This window comes from Prionailurus bengalensis, chromosome C1 (genome assembly GCF_016509475.1).
Source record: "Prionailurus bengalensis isolate Pbe53 chromosome C1, Fcat_Pben_1.1_paternal_pri, whole genome shotgun sequence".
NCBI lineage: Eukaryota > Metazoa > Chordata > Mammalia > Carnivora > Felidae > Prionailurus > Prionailurus bengalensis.
The window spans coordinates 114,734,086-114,758,177 of NC_057345.1; the positions used below are offsets into that span (position 1 = coordinate 114,734,086).

At 38.5% G+C, this 24,092-nt stretch overlaps 1 protein-coding gene across 2 annotated transcripts in view; it reads right to left on the reverse strand.

The window, feature by feature from the left end:
• The window catches only part of CNTNAP5 (contactin associated protein family member 5), an 804,456-nt gene that overhangs the window by 399,252 nt on the left and 381,112 nt on the right, over positions 1-24,092 (reverse strand). For both annotated transcript variants that reach the window (XM_043576518.1, XM_043576517.1), the window contains exons 6-7: positions 21,311-21,495; positions 1,847-1,990 (exon numbers count right to left, since the gene is read on the reverse strand). In XM_043576518.1, the coding sequence (XP_043432453.1) occupies positions 1,847-1,990; positions 21,311-21,495 (329 nt within the window). The remainder of the gene's footprint in view (positions 1-1,846; positions 1,991-21,310; positions 21,496-24,092) is intronic.

A 24,092-nucleotide genomic window follows, 5' to 3' on the forward strand; every position in this document is an offset into this window, starting at 1 on the left:
GGGGAGGGGCAGAGAGAGAGGGAGACACAGAATCGGAAACAGGCTCCAGGCTCCGAGCCATCAGCCCAGAGCCTGACGCGGGACTCGAACTCACGGACCGCGAGATCGTGACCTGGCTGAAGTCGGGCGCTTAACCGACTGCGCCACCCAGGCGCCCCAGAATTTTTTAATAATGGTGGATTTTTCACCAGAAACCATTGAAGCCAGAAGGAAGTGGCTCCATTCTCAAGGCCTAAAAGAAAACAGCATTCAACCCAAAGTCTTATACTCAAAGAACATATCTTTCAAGGATGGAATAGCTACCAACACATTATAGATTGAGGGAAAACTAAGAATTTGTCATGAGCATACACCTCGAAAAATGGCAAAAAATGATTTTTTTAAACAGAAATGAGATGATAAAAGAAGAAATCTGGAAAATTCAGGAAGGAATAAAGAACAACAGTAAGCAAAAATAGTAAAACAGATTTTTCTTCTTCTTTTGAGATATCTAAATTAGGTTTGGCAGTTGAAGCAAAATAACACTTATTATGATTCCAATTATATAGATAGGAAATAATAATTAAGAGAATTATATAATAAACAGGAAAAGGTAAAAGAATATAAAGGTAGGTAAGATTTACAAACTCCACTTAAATTGGTGAAATACCAGTAAACTGTCATAAGATGCATATTTATAATACCTAAAGAAACTACCAGCAAAAAGTATACACAGAGATGCATTCAAACACTACATAAATCAAAACAAAATTCTAAAAGTCATTCAAGGAAAACACAGGAAGGTGGAGAGAAAAAGAGAAATAAAAAATGGAGGTAACAAACAGAAAACAAAAAATAAACAGGCATTTGAGCACCAACACACCGATAATTACCATTACATGTAAATGGTTTAAATAGACCGATTAAAAGAGATTGATGAAGTGGATTTAAAAATAACTGTACTATTTACTGTCTACAAGAAAATCACTTCAAATATGTGATATAGGCTGGTTAAATGTATGCAAATGAAAAAAATGACATTTCGTATAAATGTTAATCAAAAACACTGAAGAGTGTTTATATTAATATCAGATAAAGTAGACTTCAGAGCAAATAAAACAATCACAGACAGAGAAGAACATTATGTAATGACAAAATGGCCAATCCGCCAGGGAGACATAGCAATCCTAACTGTGCATGTACTAAACAACAGGGATACAAAATATATGAAATAAAAACAGAGAGAACTAAACCAATCCACAAATATCGTTGTAAATATCAACACCATTATTGAGCACCTACTATATACAAGGCAGTCTGCTAGTATTGGGAATGCAGTGGTGAACAAGAAAGAGACAGGTCTGACACTCACGAAACTCGTAGTCTATTGGGGAAGATAAATATTAGTTAATTAATTAGAAAATTATATAACTTGCTAGCATGATAAATTCATCAGAGGAAACCTCAAAGACAAAGGTTTAAGCCCTCATTCAAAATTTTAATACAAATGATAAGTAGAGAAATACATAACTCTCAAGCTATAGAATTTAACAGAATCTGTGGTTCTACTGTTGCATTTCACAGAGATAATAAAGACATTTATGTTAACACAGAGGAAGCTGCAAACACTACCCACAGCTGGACAGGAAAATAGAATTCTTCAGGTGCCTCTCATGCTTTGTTACTCCTCATAACGTTATTCACACTGACTCGATTCCTGCATTTTCTGTTGCTCCCCAGTTTCACTTGGGAGGCTGATAGGACCTCAAAGTGTGTAATATAAACACATTATAAAGAGGTTCAGGATGGAAGAAAGACTTACTCCAACATGTTAGAAATCACCACACTGAGAAAGATGTTAACTTACCACCGTGTAGATCTGATGCTTTCGTCTTTTAGCCAGGTCAATTATGTTTACTCCGTTGTAGTAAAGGTTTTCAATACATCCGTGGAAGTTTTTCTTTAAAAAGGTTCCAGGTTTTCCTGGTACTGGAATTCCTCCAAAACTAAGCTTTATGAAGAGAGAGAGAAAAAAAATCAACTCTTAGTTATAAGCCCCGAAGGAGTAGGAAAGAAAAGAGAGTGAATTTTAGTAGTTTCAATTGTATGTGTGAGCCAAGTGGCTCAAATAATTATAGATGCCACTTGATTGCACATTTAAAAGGATACTGATTAGCCCACATAAAAATAACTATAATTGCTTGCTTTTTAAGGGCTTATTTTACAAAACTATTTCACTTCCTTTCTGAACCTTTTTAATACCAAATAAAACAATAATTTATAGAAGGTGAAAAAAATAAAAGAAAATCAACAACGTTATATTTATCTCTGGTCCAAACATCTGAGATAGTATGGCCAAATGAAAGCCAAGGGACAAACATAATATACCTCAATTCACCCGGAGGGAGACCTAGTTTAAAAGTCTGCATTGTAGCAAAAGAGCCTATGTACATGATTATATCCAAATTATTTTCTATAAAAATGAAAGATAGGAAATAATGTAAATATGCCATACAGTTTCTTTAAAGGAAATGATAAAGAATTAGTATGATAGAAGGTTACTTAGTTGTCGATATTGGTGTTTACTGAACACGTGATAAAATGGCAAATGAACATAATATTGATTGAAAAATGCAAGTTATAATTGGGTATAATGTATGATGTCAACAACAAAAATTGTTCTTACAGTATAAACTTGGAGGAAATGCACTGAACTGTTAATTATGGCTGTCTCTGGGAAGAACATGAGATATTAGTTTTTGCATTATTATTAGTTTTTACCACTTTCTTCCAGTAAAATACAAGTTGATTTTTTTAATACATTTTTTAATGTTTATTTATTTTTGATAGAGGAAGAGACACAGCATGAGCGAGGGAGAGGCAGAGAGAGAGGGAGACACAGAATCCGAAGCGGGCTCCAGGCTCTGAGCTGTCAGCACAGAGCCCGACAAGGGGCTCAAACTCACAAACCATGAGATGACCTGAGCTGAGATCAAGAGTTGGGAGCTTAACAGATTGAGCCAACCAGGTACCCCTCGAGCCAATTTTTATACATGTTTCTCTTGTTTCACTGTCTTTGTAAAAACTTCTTAAATTCATGATATAGAACTTTGCAAAAACAAAACAGTAATTTTTATGTATTTCCTGAGTATATACTATACTGATTCTGACAGCACATCACATTAAAGAGATATCTTTCTACTCCTATTTTACACATAAATCATTTATTAGCTCATTTGTTTGTTTATTCAAACTGAGAAATGAATGCTGTTTTATCCATTGGTTTTTAAGAAATCCCCATAAAATAAGAATACAGGGTATTATATTGAAACTTCTGATAGGTTCAATTATATTAATAGATCATAAATTAATAGGCTCTTTGATTGAACCACACGTGTGCTTCATTTGACCTGAAATACACGTGCTCATACTTTAAATAGTAAATCAATTTGTTCTGTAATTTTCATCTTTTGTCAAGTATTTAGATCAAGCCTAGATTTGTCTCTGAGAAAAACTATGGGAATGTTATCTTTGACTCTATTTAAGAATGGCTCATAAATCTTGGGAAATACTGTGGAAAACTTAAAACACCAAGGAAATTGTTCAGTTCACAAATATTTTGTGCAATTCTTTCTTTGATAACTTGTATAAAATCTTCCTTCTTCATTTGTTGCAGTATTCAAATATTTTCAATTTGAATCAGTTACATTAAAAAAGATCCATTTCTGTTTTCTACATTGTTTCCATAAGTCAAATTTATAACGTAAGATGGAATATTTGTCATTTTTAATTATTTTTTGTAAATACATTTTTTTTGGGTGCTGAGCAGTTTAGGTCCACAATGGAACTGAGAGGAAGGTACAGAGGTTTCCATCTACCCTCTGTCCTCACCCATACATAGCCTCTTTCATTGTCAACATCCTTCACCAGAATGGTACATTTGTCTTAACTGGTGAACCTCACATTATGATCACTCAAGTTCACCCTTGGTGTTGTACATTCTTTGGGTTTGGACAAATGTATAATGCCATGTATCCACCATTACAGTATCATATAGAATAGTTTCACTGCACTAAAAAAACCTCTGTCCTCTGCCAATTCATCCCTCTCCCGTGCCCCCCAACTACAACCCTTGGCAACCATTGATCTTTTTACTGCCTCTGAAGTTTTTCCCTTCACAGAATGGCATACTATTGGAATCATACAGTATGTAGCCTTCACAGATTGGGTTATTTCAATTCGTAATATGGATTTAAAGTTCTTCCATGCCTTTTCATGGCTTGATAGCTCATTTCTCTTTACTGCTGAATATATTCCATCTGGATCTACCATAGTTTATTTATCCATTCACCTACTAAAGGACATCTTGGTTGCTTCTAAGTTTTGGCAACTACGAATAAAGCTGCTATAAACATTCATGTGCAGGTTTTTGTGTGGACATAAGTTCTTATTCATTTTTATAATTTAAAACATATAATGATACTTTTTTAAATGTTGGCCACCTTCCTCAATTTGTAAAAATGTTTTTAACGCTCTACTTCACTCAGTTGTGATTTAGGAAAATAAGAATTACAGGAAATACTTGAAAAAGAGAGAAAGAGGAAAAAACACTTTTTTAAATAGAAAAAAAAAATTAGTGTTTGAAAGATTTGGGGTAGAGAAATTTATTTTAGAAGTCAAGTAATATAGAGTGTACAATCTTCTATAAAATTGTAATTTTCAATCACACTAAGGACAGCAAAAGCTGTTTATAGCCTGGGTGGGGGATTTTTGGAGAAATTTGGTAGAGACAAGAGACAAGAGTATAGTTAGAAATCAGTGTAGGCCCTGTTCTTTGATTCTCTTCAAGATTGAAACCTGCTGAGGCCTGGGGGACAGTCATATTGATCACAAGATGGATTTTGGAAAGCACAGAAGTATCTCCCCCCCTCATTCCCACAACAGTGATGGCTGAAGTCTATTAGAGATGCCTCTAGTTCAGCAGGGACCCAGAGCAAACTTTGCCAGAAGGGAGACAGACTATCAATGGCTGAGGGAAATAATACAGAAAGGTGTGAGGGTTCTTCACCACAACCTGGTTATTCTAGTATAGTGTGAGGTAGGCTGCTGAGGGTCTCACAGGCTAGGGGATATGGATGGACTGAGGATGGTGGTTGGACCTGGAGGTCTGGGAGAGGCCAAGTGACCAGACCTCAAAGCATGAGCCCATTGCCAGTACCATGGACAGCAACTGTAGAAGCCAACCCTTTATCCCATACTGCCTCTAATGCTGGAAAATACACAGCCTCCCTCCCCCACCCCAGCCAGTGATCTGCCCAGGGAAAAGGGAAGAAGAAGAGGAAATAGGAAACATCAATATAACCCAATACTTACACAGTGCACTAAGTCTTAAGCAGGCATTAACTAGTTATCATTTATCATCCGGGTTGGATTTTTCTGCCGTCAAGGGAAGCAGGGGCTGATAAGCATGTCAAATTCAGTTGGGGAGAAGAAACAAAATGATGTTTCTGCACATTTGAGTGTCGGTGTACATTTTTTGACCTCTTATATTTTCAAATTTTTCAGGTAGCTGAAAATTTGGGATTATAATTATACTATTGAATTATTGTTTGTTGTAAGTTAGAATGGAAAAATGTGCTTCATATATTGATTCTTTCCTACACATATAGTATTGATTTTATATAAATACTTCATAAACCCTTGTAGGCTGTACTTGGTATGTGTTTATTAATTCTGCATTAATAATTCTGTTCCTCAGATCATTTACATTCATATTTTTATCTGGTTTACCAAAACTGTGAGAATAAAAATTAAAATATTATTCTGGACAATGTTTCTGTCCATCAAGCCATTCACACTAAGTTCACTCTTCTTCATGACCTGAGATGGCCAAATTATTTGACTATTATTTGCAAAAAATGAATATTGATCATTCTCAAACTATTCTGCTTACTTCAGCTGGCATCTGATTGACTGTCACCCAAGTTCACAACACTGACTTTTCTCCTTTAATGCTGCCCATTAGTTCATTCATCTGGCAGCAGAACTGGAAAACTAATGATCACTTCCTTTAGTCTGGCTCTTGGGCATCTATCCTGGAACTGCCACACGGGCAGCTCATGTAAGGGTAGTGTTAACAAATATCTAAATAGTAGGAACAGATAGTTGTTTTTTTTTTTAAATTTTGTATTTGATATTTTACTTGATACATCTGCCTAGCATAAGTGGGTATTTTTTAATGTTTGCTTATTTATTTATTAGAGAGAGAGAGAGAGAGAGAGAGAGAGAGAGAGAGAGAATAAACGGGGGAAGGGTAGAGAGAGAGAAAGACAGAGAATCCCAAACAGCCTTCACCCTGTCAGTGCAGAGCTTGACATGAGGTTTGAACCCACAAACCACAGGGTCATGACCTGAGATGAAATCAACACTTGGACACTCAACAGAATGAGCCACTCAGGCACCCCAGTATAGGTGTTTTTAAATAAGGACCACAATGATTATTATTTTATGATGGCCTTTATCTTCTGATGTTAATTTTTACTTTCAGTGGTATTATTTTTTCCAACCCTGCTTTTTCTATAAATTTATGTGGTGTATCTTTGTCCCCGATTCCAAATTTTTATTAAAAAAAAACAAAAAAACACTTTTGTTTATTTCTACAATAAGTGTGTTTCTTGTAAACCACATATGTATGGTGTTTGTTTATTAAAGCAGTATGAGACTACTTACCCCCTGTGGAATTGTAGATAATTTTTAAATTTATTGCTGTAATTATTAATATTATCTACATTGCTTTATTCTATTTTATTTCTTATTTTTTTATTGTCTCTTACACGTTTTTGCTATATAGACTCTTCAGTGGTTACTGTTTTATGAAGCTGACTTGGAAGTCAGTCACTAAGATCACCTAGCTTCTCAAACAATGGCTTTGAATCAGTTTCTTTTTATTAATTTTTAACTTTTCTAAGTTTATTTGTTTCGAGAGAGGCAGACAGTGCAAGTGGGGGAGGGACAGAGAGAAGGAGAGAGAGAATCCCAAGCAAGCTCCACATCACCAGAGCAGAGTCCAATGGGGGGCTTGAACCCACAAAACCGTTTTTTTTAATGTGAAATTTATTGTCCAATTGGTTTCCATACAACACCTAGTGCTCATCCCAACAGGTGCCTTCCTCAATGTCCATCACCCACCCTCTCCTCCCTCCCACCCCCAATCAACCCTCAGTTTATTCTGTTTTTAAAAGTCTCTTATGGTTTGGCTCTCTCCCACTCTAACCTCTTTTTTTTTTCCCTTCCCCTCCCCTATGGGTTTCTGTTAAGTTTCTCAGAATCCACATAAGAGTGAAAACATATGGTATCTGTCTTTCTCTGTATGGCTTATTTCACTTAGCATAACACTCTCCAGTTCCATCCACGTTGCTACAAAGGACCATATTTCATTCTTTCTCATTGCCAAGTAGTATTCCATTGTGTATATAAACCACAATTTCTTTATCCATTCATCAGTTGATGGAAGAACCCCCAAAACCTTGAGATCATGACTGGAGCTGCAACCAAGAATCGGAAACTTAGCCAACTGAGCAATGCAGGTGCCCCTGGATTACTTTCCATGAAGCACAGACTGTTTTGTTTTGTGTTTCTTCTTCAGCCCCAACTTGCTCTAATTTTGTTTACTTAAACTATAATAATGATTATTATTAATCAGTCTTCCTACTTTTTCCAGTTTGAAATTCCTTTTTAAGGTATTATGTTATGTAGCAATTTGTCAGGAAATTGCATAAATTTATAAATTATATCAGTGTTCATCTCCCTTTTCACAGCCAAGTGTTTAAAGGCACTGCTTCAGGAACTTCTCTGGCTGGATTCAAGGCCATATCTGTTTCGTACTTTCTGTGGGACCTTGGGAAAAAGACATAACTTCTATTTGATTCGTGATCCTCATATACAAAATGAGGGTAATGATGATACTTCTGTCACATAAACAACTTAATGTGACTGGGTGTTGTGAGAATTAAAAGCTTTCCTATACCTGAAGGGTTAAGAACAGATCCTGGCATAAATGCTTACTGTTATCAGTGTCGTTCATACTGAAGAAACTTCTCAGTTAAGAAGTTTTTCCAAACTGTCATTTTGTGGCATTAGATTCAACAATTTCTGAATGAAATCTATATGGACAGTAATTCCTTTAATATTTTTCAGTCTAAAGGTTGTGATAATCTATATTGATATTTTATTCAATAGCAATTCAAGAGAGTGACTTTTGTTTTGAATTAATAAACAGACTAACTTTCCCCCAACATCCTATAGAAGCCTCCTTCTGGTTTTTAGATTTTCAGAACACTAGAACTAAATACATTGTGTTCTCCTTTAAAAAGGCTTATTGGTCAGTTCTAGTTTTCCATTTATATTGAGTGGAAAAAGAAAAAGAGAGATATGTCTTGCTAGAATTTTATGGTCACTGACTATTTTCATTTGTTTTCAAATTAGGAAGACTAGTAATTATATAGTATTATAAGAATAGTAATTAAAAATCTGTTATCACTTGTTCTACAGGTAGGGAGGATATCTTCTCAGGGTCATGTTCTACATTTTTAAATTCAGTCATCATTCTAAAAAGTATTGTTTTTGATTTATTTCTTTTTTTGATTTCCTGAATTTCTATTCTAATTTTTTTCAGTTCCTTAAATATATGTGTTGTACAAACTATTATTTTTATTGCCCCACATATCATTATTATGTTTACAATTGCCCATATATTTCCTTTAAACTTTAATGAGTCTCCTTAAATTAATCTTTGCTTTCAAGCCAAACCTTGCTGTACGCTATGAACCTCTTCATTCACTAATTTCATTGTGCAGGATTCTTATGATATGATCCTTCCTGTCCATTCAGACTCTGGCATATTCCACCTTGGGGCAGATATTGATGATACTGAACAGAGATATTTCAGAGAGCATCATCTGTATGATGTTGCCCAAAGGTCTTCAGTATATGGATCGCAGAGCTGGAAACCAGCTTCTATTAGTTCATGGGCTCATAACGCTATATAATTGTTACAGTGTAAGGGGACCAGATACCCTGAACCAGTTCTTTCCAAATAGCCTTTGACAAAATGACATTTTTAAAAAATATTTGTTCAATTAACACCATCTCAGTGATGCCCACCCTGAACAACATATTCAAAACTGTAACCTGTTTCTGTCTGTCTTTGACCTTCCAATCTATTACCTAGATATATTTTTGCATGTGTCATCTTACTCACTACGTAATTTACTTGTTATATTTAATGTTTATGGTTTGATTCTCCTGCTAAAATGCAAGCATTATGAGGGTAGTGTCTTTGTTTTTTCTCTGACATCTTCCAATATTCCAAGCACTTGAAATGATGCCTGATATATAATATATGCTGAATAAATATTAGCTGAATGTTTTGGAATCATCTCTCTAAAAACATTTCTCAAGGACACAGACAATATCTCACTCATTTTTGAATATTTAATGCAAGAGGTAGGATTAAAACCTAATAAATCCAACAAATATTTGTTGAATTGCTTCAAAAAAAGGAACACTAGCGATTTACTTTAAAAACTGATTTTGCCTTATGATTGTTCTTTTGCTTTGGTCAATCTAGCCCCTTTCTTTGCTTACTTTTCTTGTTTGTTTGTTCCTGCCAAATTGCATAGTGTGCCTTTCATTGATCTTATTGGGCAACAAAACCGGGGGTTCGATTGTAAAGTTCCACTCACAGTCTCAGTGTCTTGGGCAACATAGTCCATCTGGTAACCTGATGGGCTTGCTGGTGTCACAGGTGGGCTTCAACTGGATGAGTCCCAGAAGAAAACCTGCTTTGATGTTAAATGTATGAGGTCCAGAATCTGCCACTCTCTCTTCCTTTGATCTCAGTCCTCTTGTTTGTCTGGGGTTTGCTTCTCTTTTTAAATCTTTGATGTTACTTCTATGGCATTGAGTTAACTCCTCTTTATTGGCTTTTTCCCTGGCCCAGTTTAAATTTGAGAGTCTTCCTGCTTGGAAGATTCCTTTTTCTGTCAGACTGAGATTTCTGGTACTTTTGAAGTTTCCAGTTTGTGAATGTTTGTCTCACTTTTGCTCTGATAGTCCACTTTTTAACAAAGAGTGGATGAAAATAGATTCAAACAGCTGTCTTCTTTTTCAACCATTACAACTTGCACTGGTTTGGTGCTTGGTGAACCATGGGTCGAGTTGATGGCTACTGGCTTGGTGCTTGGTGAACCATGGGTAGAGTCCGTGGCCCTTATGCAGGAAGAGCCCATCACTGACTTTTGGAATGTTCTCAAAGGTTATGAGTTTCTGCCATTTGAAATGAGACCAGAAACCCCAATTTTCCCATGAAATCTTTTGATTTTTAAACAGTAGCCTGAATTTAAATAGTTAAAAAAAGAAAAATACCAAACTGGCCACATGAGATAATAGCAGCCCAAAATCTTTCCCAAGGTCACCATCTTAGGGCTTTTTCTCTTCTATTTGACTTGATTGATGACTCAGTTTGTAACTTTTCTGGAATGTTTGATCTCTTTAAAAGGCATACTGTATATATGATGTCTTATTTTTGTCACTACTTTAGGGTCACAAATGAAAGGATATAAAAGGTTACATGTTCATCAAGAATTACCTCTTCTTTATTGTTTCCATAATCTAGTCTTTTATAAATTCCCAGTGTCCCCTCATTTCTGCACAAGAAATGCCCTATGTCTGTGTTGCTGGGGACAGAAAGCGAGTAATCTCTGACCCAGACACAGACTTGCATTGAGTACAAGGGAGCCTTGATTTCACCAGTCCCCCTCGTCATACAAAGTGCCTTGTTTGTGCCTGTGCCTCCTGCCTAACACTCCAGGTCCACATTTACCTTGCTCTGGCTTTGCCTTTGAACCCAAGCCCAACTTTGCTCTGTATGTGTCAGTTGGATTTGGCCTCAGAACTCTCTCTTGGATAAGTTTTTGTTCTAATAATACCAACAGTGGCATGCATTGATTCATTTTGCACATTGGGCACTAGGCTTAGACTTTACTTACATTATTTTACTTCTGACTTTTGAGTTGGGTATTGTTCTCTGCTCCAGACTAATGATGAAGAAAATGATGGCACACAGAGCTTTAGCATCTTGACTGAGGCCTTACAGCCAAGAGGTGGAGTTGTTGGAATGTCAAGCGCTTCGATCCAGAACCCCATCTCTTATCCACTGCACACACTACCTCCCCTATCGCTTTTGCTACTGCTGGTTCCATAGAGTGGCCCTCCTAGTAAATCAGGCCCCAGGTTCAGGTCAACATCTTGCCCTGGTTTTCCGGAAACTTTCCCATTTTTAAAACTGAAAGCCTCATACCCTCTGGACCTCCTTAATCCTGGGCAACTGTGTCATATACACTGTTGGTAGGATGTCTGCAGTCTCCCTGAGGGGGAGAAAAGAAGAGGTGATGTACAATTATTGCAGCAGAAACCATCAGTTTCCTCAACAGCATAAATCAGCTCTCCCTATTTCCTCTGCTGGAGCAACCCTATGTCCTCAATCTATAAGCATGTTTTGCACCTGCGGATAGATTCCAGCCACCTTTATTTATTTATTTTTTTTTCCAGTAGTATCTTTAGTGTTGCTCTTGGCCCGACTTTTGTCAATTGCTAGCCTATGGTTCCTGTCTCTAAATAAGCATCTTTTTACAGACTCATAACGTCAGGTGCTGACACAGCCCAATTGGTTCAACACATATTTATAACTTGTTCTGTCTGAATGAACTTAACAATATTTTTACCTTAGGTTTTGGACAGTGGGTTAAATCATGTATGTTTCTGCATTCAAACAAGGAGCTCATTAAAAATCCTAACTGCAGTATCCCCCATACACCCAGGCAAAACGGGCTCCTGCTGTGGAGCCAGAACCCAGGTGGGCCCCACTTGACCATTCCCCAGTTCCATCCTGCCTCGTGGGGGAGCCAAGGGGAAACAACTATGGAAAGCTGCTACCACCCTTATAAAACACAATCTCCTTACACAGCACCCCAGAGCTTCCTGCCGAAACAGTTCTGAAAGTGCCTTGTGGGCCTAAATGGTTCTCTCCTTATCTGCCATCCTGAGGATGGACCATGGATGCATAGGTCTGAGCAGTGGCCAAGGGGCAACTGTTTCCACTGTAGACAGGGCTTGAACATATGGGATGTACCAGGTAAGTTACATTCATCAAAGCAGGAGACTAGAACATATTTTATTGAACAGCTTGTTAGCTTATTTGTAACCCTTTAAATACGTAAACTCATGGTATGTGGACCTCCATTTGTACTCTTCTTTTGGGCTATACACATATTCAACTGTGGCATGGCTAATTCTATAATATTTTATCGATGGTTATAATAATTCAGCCAGGCTCAAGACGTCTTATCAGATAACTGAAACCTGTTACATCCCCCACTCCAATAGCAGTTAAAATAAAATAGGAAGGGATTTTTCATTTGTTCTTTTAGCTCATGTCAATGAAAACAAAGATTTTTGTGAGTTTTTTTTTTAATGCTAGTATTGAAATACTCCCTCCACCATGTTCAACACAATTAGTTCACTTTTAATATACGTGGAAGAGAAGAGAACTTTTTATATTCCAGTTTGCTGTTATAAAATGTGGGGAAACGTAAAATTATCAAGTCCACGAATCACAACAATCTCAAATTTTAAAGTAGAAAGAAAAAATGGAAGCAATCACTGTGGCTTCAAGTCTTGTACACATGCAGGGGCCAGGATAAGGACCAGAGGCTGAGCTCATATATTGAGGGATCATCCATCCTTGGGAGAATGTCTGGTCACTAGAAGGGTCTCCAGTTGAACAGTTACACAGATCTGAGCTCAAGTCTTCTTTCTGTTACACAGTGGTTATTGGGGGATAGGGATGGGGTGGGTGGGTTATCCATCTCTCTTGTCTTGGTTTTACGTTTGTGATATTAGCCATAATAATTTCCCTCACAAGGCTGCTTTAGGGGTAAAACAAAATCACAAAATACCACACAAAATAGTATTTCTTTTCTTTTTTTTTTATTCCTCCCACTTTCCTCCTCTTCATTTCCGCTTTGCATTTACTCATTATCTTTTTCCTTATTTTCTTTCATTAATTTTTTTCCACATAGGCCCTCTACTTTAGCCTTGCAACTGAGTTTCCAAAGAAAGAAAAGGATCGATTACGCCACCATGTGATCTGGAAAACCATTTCCTTGGTGATCCGTGGTTATTCTGATCACTAAATAAGTAGTTGCATTATTTCTGGCCAGTCCTTGAATCATGCCTGAGTTCTTTTTTTTTTTTAAATTTTTTTTAAAATTTTTTTAACGTTTATTTATTTTTGAGACAGAGAGAGACAGAGCATGAACGGGGGAGAGTCAGAGAGAGGGAGACAAAGAATCCAAAACAGGCTCCAGGCTCTGAGCTGTCAGCCCAGAGCCGGACGCGGGCCTCGAACACACGGACCGCGAGATCGTGACCTGAGCCGAAGTCGGACGCTCAACCGACTGAGCCACCCAGGCGCCCCAAATCATGCCTGAGTTCTAAGAGAAGTGTCCTTCAGGCAATGTCAAGCTAAAGCAAGGGTGGTGGCCTTCAAACATGGCAGACCTAGAAGGAACTTCTCACCGGAACAAAAGTTGGGCAGGAAATATTACCTTTTATAATTACAGAAGGAAGCTTCCTTCATTTAGTCAGCCCATATTTATTGAGTGTATATTATGTACCAGACACATTTCTATAAAAATAAATGAGGGGCGCTTCGGTGGCTCAGTCGGTTAAGCGTCCAACTTCGGCTCAGGTCACGATCTTGCGGTTTGTGAGTTCGAGCCCCGTGTTTGGCTCTGTGCTGACGGCTCAGAGCCTGGAGCCTGCTTCAGATTCTGTGTCTCCCTCTCCCTCGGTCCCTCCCCTGCTAATGCTCTGACACTCTCTGTATTTCAATAATGAATAAATGTTAAAAAAAAATTAAAAATAAATAAATAAATGAAAGTAAAAAAAAAAAGTCAACTTTTATGATAAGCTTGAATTCTACAAGTAGGACAGGGATGTTGAGAGACAATTTAAAATAAGTAAATTTAGGGGCTCCTGGGTGGCTCAGTTGGTTTAGCATCTAACTCTTGGTTTTGGCTCAGGTCATGATCTCACCATGTGTGAGATCAAGCCCTGCATCACATCAAGCTCTGCACTAGCAGTGTGGAGTTTTCTTGGGATTCTCTCTCTCCCTCTCTCTCTGTTCCCACCCCTCATGCATGTGCTCCCTCTCTCTCCCTCAAAATAAATAAACAAACTTTAAAAATAAACCTTTAAGGGGCGCCTGGGTGGCTCAGTTGGTTAAGCATCCGACTTTGGCTCAGGTCATGATGTCACAGTCCATGAGTTTGAGCCCCGCGCTGGGCTCTGTGCTGACACCTTGCAGCCTGGAGCCTGCTTCAGATTCTCTGTCTCCCTCTCTCTGACCCTCCCCCATTCATGCTCTGTCTCTCTCTGTCTCAAAAATAAATAAGCATTAAAAAAATTTTAAATAAACCTTTAAAATAAGTAAATTTAATAACATATTCTGAAGTGGTAATTGCTTTAAAAAAACTATTAATAAACATAAATCAGAGGTTGTAAGTTTAGTAACAAAAGAAACCTTTTAAGTCATATATTCTTTCTATCATCTCAGTTTTTCCTTAAAATACTTCCGCATGTAGTACAAAATTCAAAGCGTTTTTTTTAAAGTAGTCAGGGAAAAGTAAGGTTTCCATCTTCATTGACCCCATTCTCTTAATTTCCATCTTGTCCGTCTCCTTAGTCTCTCCCAGAGGTTTCTGTCTATATGAAGTCTGCTGTCAAGTCCATATTTTCTTTCTAATTTTAAACACAGATACTGTTTACACTGCAGTCCACAATGATTTTTCTCTTAACAAATTATTTTGGGGCATCTGACTTCGGCTCAGGTCATGACTCATGACTCCTGAGTTCAAGCCCCACATCGGGCTCTATACTGACAGCTCAGAGCCTGTAGCCTGCTTCAGATTCTGTGTCTCCCTCTCCCTCTGCCCCTCCCCTGCTCACACTCTGTCTCTCTCTCAAAAATAAATAAACATTAAAAAATAAATAAAATTACATAAAAAAACTAATCATATTGTTGATGGTTCCCACCAGAATATATAGGGTTGCCTCATTCTTTTTAATGGCTGCATAATGCTTCTGTACGGCTTTGTCAAACACACACACAAAACAAGGCAAGCCCAAGACCAAGACCTGACTGACCCACCTGTAAAGGCAAAGGAGCCACTTGTAGATTCAGACGGTTTTAACTTACAGAGTCAACAAAGGCAAGAGTGTCCAAACATTGCTGTTCCCCATGGTCCCTGTCCCACACACCAAAAAAAGGTGATAAAAAAGGGGTCAGATGACCACAATATAAGCTACACGGTTCTCCATTGCTACAGATCTTATTCTAGACTTTAGCTCACCAATTCTAGATGATGCACCTCTATTCTGCGAGTGCATGGCAGAAAGCCTCATGCCTTATCAGAACCTAGGAGGCAACAAGAAACTGTCATGACAGCTTCCCACGGAGCAGGTGCAGTGAGTGGGAAATGGCCTTGAAGCTGCTAATTGCAGGCCTCCAACCTCTGGTGTTTCAGCAAGAGCATAAGGCATCCCGCCAAGCCTCAAATCAGCTGTTGTGGAAAGCTCTGGTTGTGTGGACCACGTAGATAGTGTGAGGTCACCAGGGCACCCTGGCAGAGCTGTTACCCTACAGGGCTTAGCACGATTCTTAATTAACCCTGTTTTGATGGACTTCTGGGGAATTTCCAATCTATAAAAACTCCTAACATATGTCCCATTGCACACATTTGCTTATGACTGTAGGATACATTGCTAGAAACAGAACTGTTGGGTTGAAGACCATACAGTTCTAATTTTGAAGACATTGCTCTTTCTTTGCTATAATATTAATTACCATCCCACTAACAATGTATGAAATAGCTCTGGTTACTCCATATCCATGCCAACATTTATAAGGTTTTTGGTGTCTGCAGTATAAGTGAAAAATATCACTTGTAGCATGAATTTGCATTCCTTTTTATTAATGGGTGTTGTTGAATATCTTTTCATATATTTGAGAGCAATTTTTTACATATTCATGTTCTTGATTTCTCTTTAAGTTATTTATTAAAAATCATTTGTGGGAGATTTTTACCCATTAATTAAATTTTGAACTACCTTTCTAAGTTATTGAGGAGTGATATCATTATATATGTATTTTTATGGAAGGTCATAGGGAAGTTTTTAAAACATTTATACGGACAACATTTTTAATATATTCTATTTCCAGGTGTCTGAAATTTATGTCAGACTTAAAAGCACCTCCCACAACTCTTGATTAAAAATGCTATCTCTTATTTTCTTGAAACTTTGATAAAAATTACACTTGAAGATATATATATATTATATATATATAATATATATATATATATATGTATACACACACATACGTGCTTTTAACTGCTTAGAGGGTTTAGTTCAATCTAGTTTTTTTAACTAAATATTCTTATTAAATATATGTATTTTTTATTTTGTAAAATGCCTTTTTGGTATTTATGCCAAGACACAATGCAAATCATACATTCCAAACTATGTTTTTAATAGTTCTGGTGCTTGTAAAACAGCTATGTAAACAGGGTCACTGAGCACTCTTGATAAGAAAAGAATTATTGGATTATAAGAATCTCAGAGAAACGGGCCCTTACTAAGATCCTAAAAATATCTCTTTCCTAAAATTTTTCTGCTCCAGGCCAGAAGTGAAGTGAATGGTTAGAGTCTTTCTCACATGGCATTTGGAGAAAATCGTATAAGCTGAGTGATGTAAACTGGCGTAAGTTTCCCAAAGTGAAACAAGAATCTATATACTTTCTGCTTCTCTCTCTCTCTCTCTCTTTCTCTCTCTTTTGACAGAAGATCTCAGCACTAGCCAGGAGCAGAAACAAACAACTTCATACATCTTAGTGAAACAAAAGTCTTCACGGGGCCGCATGGAAAGACATCATGTCATTAGTTGATATCCTCAAGGTAGTCTAAAGTGAAGGAAGGAAGCCCACCATAGTTAGCATATTGTCTTGTCAATTATTAACTCCTAATGCTAAAATTTTAAGAAGAACATAAATTTTCATAATGTACTCAACCTTGGTATAAAATTTGAATGGGGATAACTGTAGAGCAGCAGGATGTGCTCTGACAATGGGTCACTGGAGCCCAAGGAGCTGATTTTAGTTATCCTGCTGGCTGGTGGTATCCAGGGCTTATATGTGCACATAGGGTCCCATGGTAGAAATAATATCAATAGCCCAGATCCTGATTAATAGATAATACTGTTACAAAATAAACATTAGACTTAGATATTTTATTTATCTCTTTGCCTGCCAATAGGGTGCTAATATTACTTCTGGGTAACTTAAGAGTTTTCATTTTCTGGGTTTGCACGATTAGTGGCAAAGTGGTGACTGGAACACAAGGCTCCTGGGGAGTCTGGATGGCTCAGTCAGTTAAGTGTCCAACTTCAGCTCAGGTCATGATCACACAGTCTGTGAGTTTGAGCCCCACATCAGTCTCTGTGCTGACAGCTCAGAGCCTGGAGTCTGCTTCAGATTCTATGTCTTCTCTCTCTCTGCACCTCCCCTGCTAATGCTCTATATCTCTCTCTCTCTCACTCTCTCTCTCTCTCTCTCTCAAAAATAAACATTAAAAATTAAAAAAAAAAACAAAACACAAGACTCCTATTCTAGTGCTCTTTTTCTCCCTAATAGTCTTTAAGGTGAATCTGCAAAAGCTGGAGAGCTCCAGTCATTCCAGAGACTTCTCCCAACACATAACTCCTGCGTTCTCATATAGCCAATGTCTAAGGTTGCCATTACAGTCAATCTGTTTTCCTATATGGTCACTGGAGCAAGCCAGCTGGGCCCTCCAGCAGGGGCCTGAATTCTCTGAAGCAGAGTTTACTTCAAAGGAACACTCCAAGATATTTCTTTCCTAGGAAATACTTTTTATCAGGCAACATGAAATTTAGGTATTTCCTGAAGAAATCTGTTCCACTTCCATAAATTGAATGACATCACTGGATTTCATTTCCCTCAAATGCTGACATTCACTTTAATGCTACTCAGCTGTGATCCGATAAAGATTCTCTACACAGGAGAGACAGGTGGACATAGGCTTGAAAATAAATGTTAAATCAGGCAACTGGGAGAATTTTAGAACCATCTCCCAGGCCAGGAGAATTAAAGTATTTGGTGAAATGATAAGACATAGAGATGATTTTATGTTTTCTGTTGTCCTCAAGTTCATGAATGATATATTTTCCAATATTGTGTGCATGCTTTCTTCTTTTCTCTTTTTGCAATTACTTAAATTTGGCAAAGAAAGATAATTGATATTCATAGATTTCCAGTTATCAGCCACTCAAAAAAAAAAAAAAGATCTGGTATCTTTCTGAGTCAAGAAGGGACAAATTCTCTTTTGAATTTAATGCATGGCATATCTCATCAACAGTATGCTAAGCTAAAGTTAGGATCAAAAGATGAAGTCCTTCTTACAGCTCATGATGGTGATTGAAAAAAAATAAGTCAGATCCTAATTTTTCAATTATTCATATCCACCTCTGCTGTTCTAGCATGTACCCCACTGGTGACAGAAATTGTCTCTTAGCAGAGTATCCCCACCATCTGTCCAACAATCCCCTGCCTTCAAGTCTAAGCTAGAGTGTAACTGCTCTGAAACAGTGATTTTCTGGGGCACTTGGGTGGCTCAGTTGGTTAAGAGCCCAACTCTTGGTTTTAGTTCAGGTCATGCGCTCGCAGTTCATGTGATAGAGCCTCCTTGGGATTCTCTCCCCCACCCCCCCACCCCCATTTCTCCCTCTCTCAGAATAAATAAATAAACTTTAAAAAAATTAAAACAGTGGTTTTCTTTTTTTTTTTTTTTTAATGTTTATTTATTTTTGGGACAGAGAGAGACAGAGCATGAACGGGGGAGAGGCAGAGAGAGAGGGAGACACAGAATCAGAAACAGGCTCCAGGCTCCGAGCCATCAGCCCAGAGCCCGACGCGGGGCTCGAACTCACGGACCGCGAGATCGTGACCTGGCTGAAGTCGGATGCTTAACCGACTGCGCCACCCAGGCGCCCCAAAACAGTGGTTTTCGAATGGTAGCGTACATCACAGTCACCTGGACAATTTCTAAAAACAGATTTTTGAGCCCTTCCTCTGGAGTTTCTAATCAGCAGGTCTGGGTGAGACCTGAGTGATTTTATTTTTAACAAATCCCCAAGGGATGTTAATTGGGCTGACTCCTGAAACAGACATTCAGAATTACTAGTCTAAAACATAAAACCAGCCACAATCCTGCAAAATGTCCTTCAGAGGCCCCTTAGCCCCCATAGTTTAAGTTCGCTAACACAGGTCACATGGCTTATCATCATCTGCGTCTTCCCCAATTCTTATGTTTGATCTCTAACATACCCTGCCTCACGTGGCATGTTCATAAAGGTTTAAAATCTGGCTGTTCAGGGTGTGGCTCACACACATGTATGTTATGTGTGTGTGTGTGTGTGTGTGTGCCTACACAAGCATGAGATTATTTTACTGATAGAAACATGTAGACACAATTTGCAAATAACATACAATAACCTTTATTGTAAATGCCATGTAACCAATTGATTCTTATAGAATGCTTTTGTTGATTTTTCACTGAATTCATTTATCGGTGATCACATGCAGTCTCTGTCACATACACTTTTATTTAATTTTTAAAATAAATTTTAACAACCCTTTACAAATGTAAATTTTATTCTTAACTCACAGGCTCCAGGAAAACAGGCTTCAAGCCAGACTTGACCTACAGGCTGTAGTTCACAAATCCCTGGTCTGGACAATTTAAATAACAATAAACCAAGCCCTAATTTATAGCATTTGCCCAAATCCCTGGCACAAATATACTCACCATGGTGGATTTCAAACTACCAAAGGGATGTCACTGAATATGAAATTGGGAAGAGATGTACTGTAGCAAACCCACTTTACAGTATTTTTACCACACAAATACAACAGATATAAAAAACCTCAAGAGTACATATAGATAGATGCATAGGTAGGTAGGTAGGTGGATAGACGGATAAATTGATATAACATAGTAAAATAATGAGGAATTAATGAATGCATTACTTTTAAAAATACTTCAGTGAATTATTAGTTTGTTTAACTTAATTTTTAAAGTCCATGTTTGCCATCCAGTTCACAAAATTCCTGAAAAATCTACCAGTTGGCCCTCATGCATCAATATCAGCTGGTCCAACATACCATTGCCTGTCTATTGTTTCAAACCCCATAAATACTGGACTGTGATATCTCATGCCTGGCCTGGCCTGCCTTTCTAACCTTCGTCATCAGGCTAGTGCTCTTCTTCTTTCAAGACTCAAAAGTGTCTCTTTCCAGATGCCTTCCAGGTCTCCCTAGGTTGAGCCAAATACCCTCTTCCCAGTATCCCTGCAATACCCCTCCCTTCTCCCCCCAGTAGGTTTTACTCCCTTATGCCACAGCAGCTCATCTCTGGGTCTGGGTCTGCTACTGGACTGTATGCTTCTCCAACTCAGGAACTCTGTCTCAGCCATCTCTGTATGTTGATGGCTTAAAACAAAGTCCAGTATACAGCTGGGGCACAATACTTATTGAACTGAACTACTAGCCAAGATGGATAACTGTTGGCTGTCAGTTTGCAGAATTTTGTGCAATCTTCTTTGTGATGTAAGTCTGGTGCATTTCATGGTGCCTCTTGTATAAGAAAGCAAGAAAGAACCAACTGTCCACATGTATTGTCAAAAGTTTGTATAGGAATGAAGGTTAAAAACAAGTGCATATCATGTGGATTTCAGATTCCTTTGGATTTTGTTTATCTTTCTTTTTTTAAACCCAGGTATTACTGACAAATAATATTGTATTAGTATAATTTCTGTATCTCTCCAGCTATTCTCAAAATTGATTTTTGAAAACAGTCCAGCTGAGTGTAACTACGAGACTACACAGTGATCCAGGAAGGCTACAAGCAGAACACATCTATAAAAGTGAACAAGGAGATTTCCTGATTTTAAAATGCACAGAATTTGCTAATGCCCCATTACTGCCAAGGCATGTACCCCACACTCACGGGTCAGATGCCTTCCTTGGACTCTTCCACTGAAGGCTGCCTGAGCAATTCTCTCCATTGCTCTTCTGTTGGCCACTTTTTACTGATACTGAGCAAGGGGCCTGGGGACCTGCGGGGAGAGTCAACTCACCTCATAGTCGATGTCTAGGGCATCGGCCTCACCCTTGGTGCGGAAATGCTGCGTGTGCTTGTCCACCGTGAAGTTCACCTGCTTGCCAACCCGCTCGATAAGGACCGAGTGCCAGTGCTGGTCATCCAGCAGACTGCCCAGGGTGGCCGAGGGTGGGCTGCTGCTGAGCCGAGGTTTGCTGTCATCTGTGAAGGAGAGAGGAAGACGGGATGGCATCTGTGCACAAGGGCAGTCTTGAGTACGGGAACATTCTGCAAGCAATGCCAGCTCTATATCCTAACGGTCAACCATGATTCTCCCTCCACAGGCCCATGACCGTGCTGTGCTTGTAAGGGAATAACAAGGTAGGTTCAAAGAACAAAATCTAGGTCAGATGATAAACACATCCCCTTGTAGACATGAAAGAACACGCTTGCAGAATGTGAACAATTAAATAATAAAATAAACCATATCCTAATGGTCATCAATCATATCGAAAACAGAGGGTATCACAGTTAGAGATAATATACATACGTTGTGTTTGAACGACTCTTGAATGAAGAAAATGAATCTTGAGTTATGCCTTGGAGGAAAAGTGAATTCTGGAGAAGTAAAGGGAAGGCAATGGGCACACTGAGTTAGGTTAAGTCTGCGGTCAAGGCAACGATGAGGAAATCATCACATCCGCTGCCATTTTCAAGTGCCTACTATATTATATGAACAGCACATAAGTAGGAAGCTTATACCCTTCATCTTTAATCCTCTTAGGGAAAATTATTATCTGAATTTCACAAATAAGAAACTTGAGGATCAGTGAGGTTAAGCACCCATGACCCAGATATGTAGCCAGCATTCAAATCCAGGTCCACTTGAGCCTTTTTACTCTGATGATAGTATGGGTCATAGGCATGGATTTAGCCGAAATGGAGCTTGGAGGACACCCCTCAGGAGAGAGGGACCATGAGAGATTCTGGTGAAGAAGCATATTTTTCCATCAAGTTGGGCTTGTTCACCCCCCACCACGTCCCTCTTCCAATTTTTATGGAAGTTCCTGCCAGTACCTTTTGTCCAAAAGATTACAGCATTTTTCCTTAGAACAGCTCAGATTTAGCTAAATGAGCAGTTAAATGCAATTAATTATGACTTATATATAAACTTTCAAGTTTTTGAGTGTTTTATTATTCGGTCCCCTTAGAAACTGAAAGCTGAATGTCTTCCTCCTCTCTTCTAAGTCATGTTTTACCAGAGTGCTGTAACAGCATGCTCAACAGTGTGGCATTAAGGGGGCAGGAGCTGCCATTTCCCCCGTAGGCTGCTCACTCCCACCTTCATTATGGCCCCAAGGCACTGCTTCCTTCATAACACTTGGTTGCTTCATATGGGGGTGGTGGTGGGCATCAAATTTATTGTAATTGAAAAATGATAGGTGGTGCATTCATAGCTGACATTATTTCATTGATTTGTTCATTATCCCACGTTGTGAGTTCTTGCCATTGGTGAAATTATGCTAACGATTAAAAGATACTTTTTTCTTTCTCCCTCTTCCCCTCACCTTCTCCATTCCTTCTTTTTTTCTCTCCTTCCTTCCTTCCTTCCTTCTCCCCTTCCTTATTCCCTCCCTTTCTTCCTTTCCTTCCATAAAAAGGCACTGATACCAGGGCACTTGGGTGGCTCAGTGGATTAAGCATCTGACTCTTGATTTCGGCTCAGATCATAATCTCATGGTTCATGGGATCAAGCCCAGGATCGGGTTTTGTGCTAATGGCACAGAGCCTGCTTAGGATTCTCTTTCTCCCTCTCTCTCTCTCTGCCCTTCCCTTACATGCCATGTGCTCATTTTCTCTCTTTCTCAAAAATAAATATATAAACATTAAAAAGAAAAAAGGCACTGATATCTACCTGTGCTGGCTATAGTGATATATAGTGGCATGTGATATATAAAGGAGATAAAGGAGATACAGAGTTAAAAGGCTTATTGCCCTCCTTGAAAGTCTTAATGTGGAGTCTGTCAATAAGCAAATTGATAAAAAGTATGCTGCCGGTATATAGCATTTAGTGCCAGGAGCCAAGCAAATGCAGACTAGGCAGCTGTGAAGCTCCAATGGAGCAGTGACAGGTTTAAGATTTGGCTGGAAGAAGGAACACCCCCACACAGCCAGGAGAAGCACGTGCCAAGGCTAGGAGATAGAGGGGACCGTGGTAGGGGAGTCCACGCAGCAGTGTGCCATGACGACACCAGCCTGGCTTATATCATCTGGGAATAGTGTGCTAGTGTGTGCGACATAACCATGCATTTCATTTACCTTTAAGGAATAGGCATGTGGTGAATTAGTAAATCAGAGATTACTAACTCATATTAACATCTAAGAAAGCAATTTATTAATTTATTAGGAACTCAAATCACATTGAGGGCGAGAGAGGAGTGCCTTGGAATTTTTGTTGTTGTTGTTTGCTTATTCTTACATAAAAAAGATTATTTTGGCAGCTGTATGAGAATTTGATCAGAAGGCAAGTAAGACTGCAGTAATCAGATGGGGGACCCAGGGGCTTAGGAAAAGAGAAGGCATAAAGGATGCATTTCCAAGTGTAATAAGGAGCTAACATGTGGCGACTTCACTTGGATATTTTCCCTTGGATATTGGAGGGGGAAGTAATAAAGGAAGAGTCCCCTAGGGATGACTTTTAGTTTAGTTTTTTTTTTTTTTTTTCTTGAGCAGATGCATGAAAAGTGGTACCAGTCATGAGATAAGAAAGAGAGAGAACATCTCCCTCTCTCTCTATCTTGCTGTTTTTCTCTCTCTCC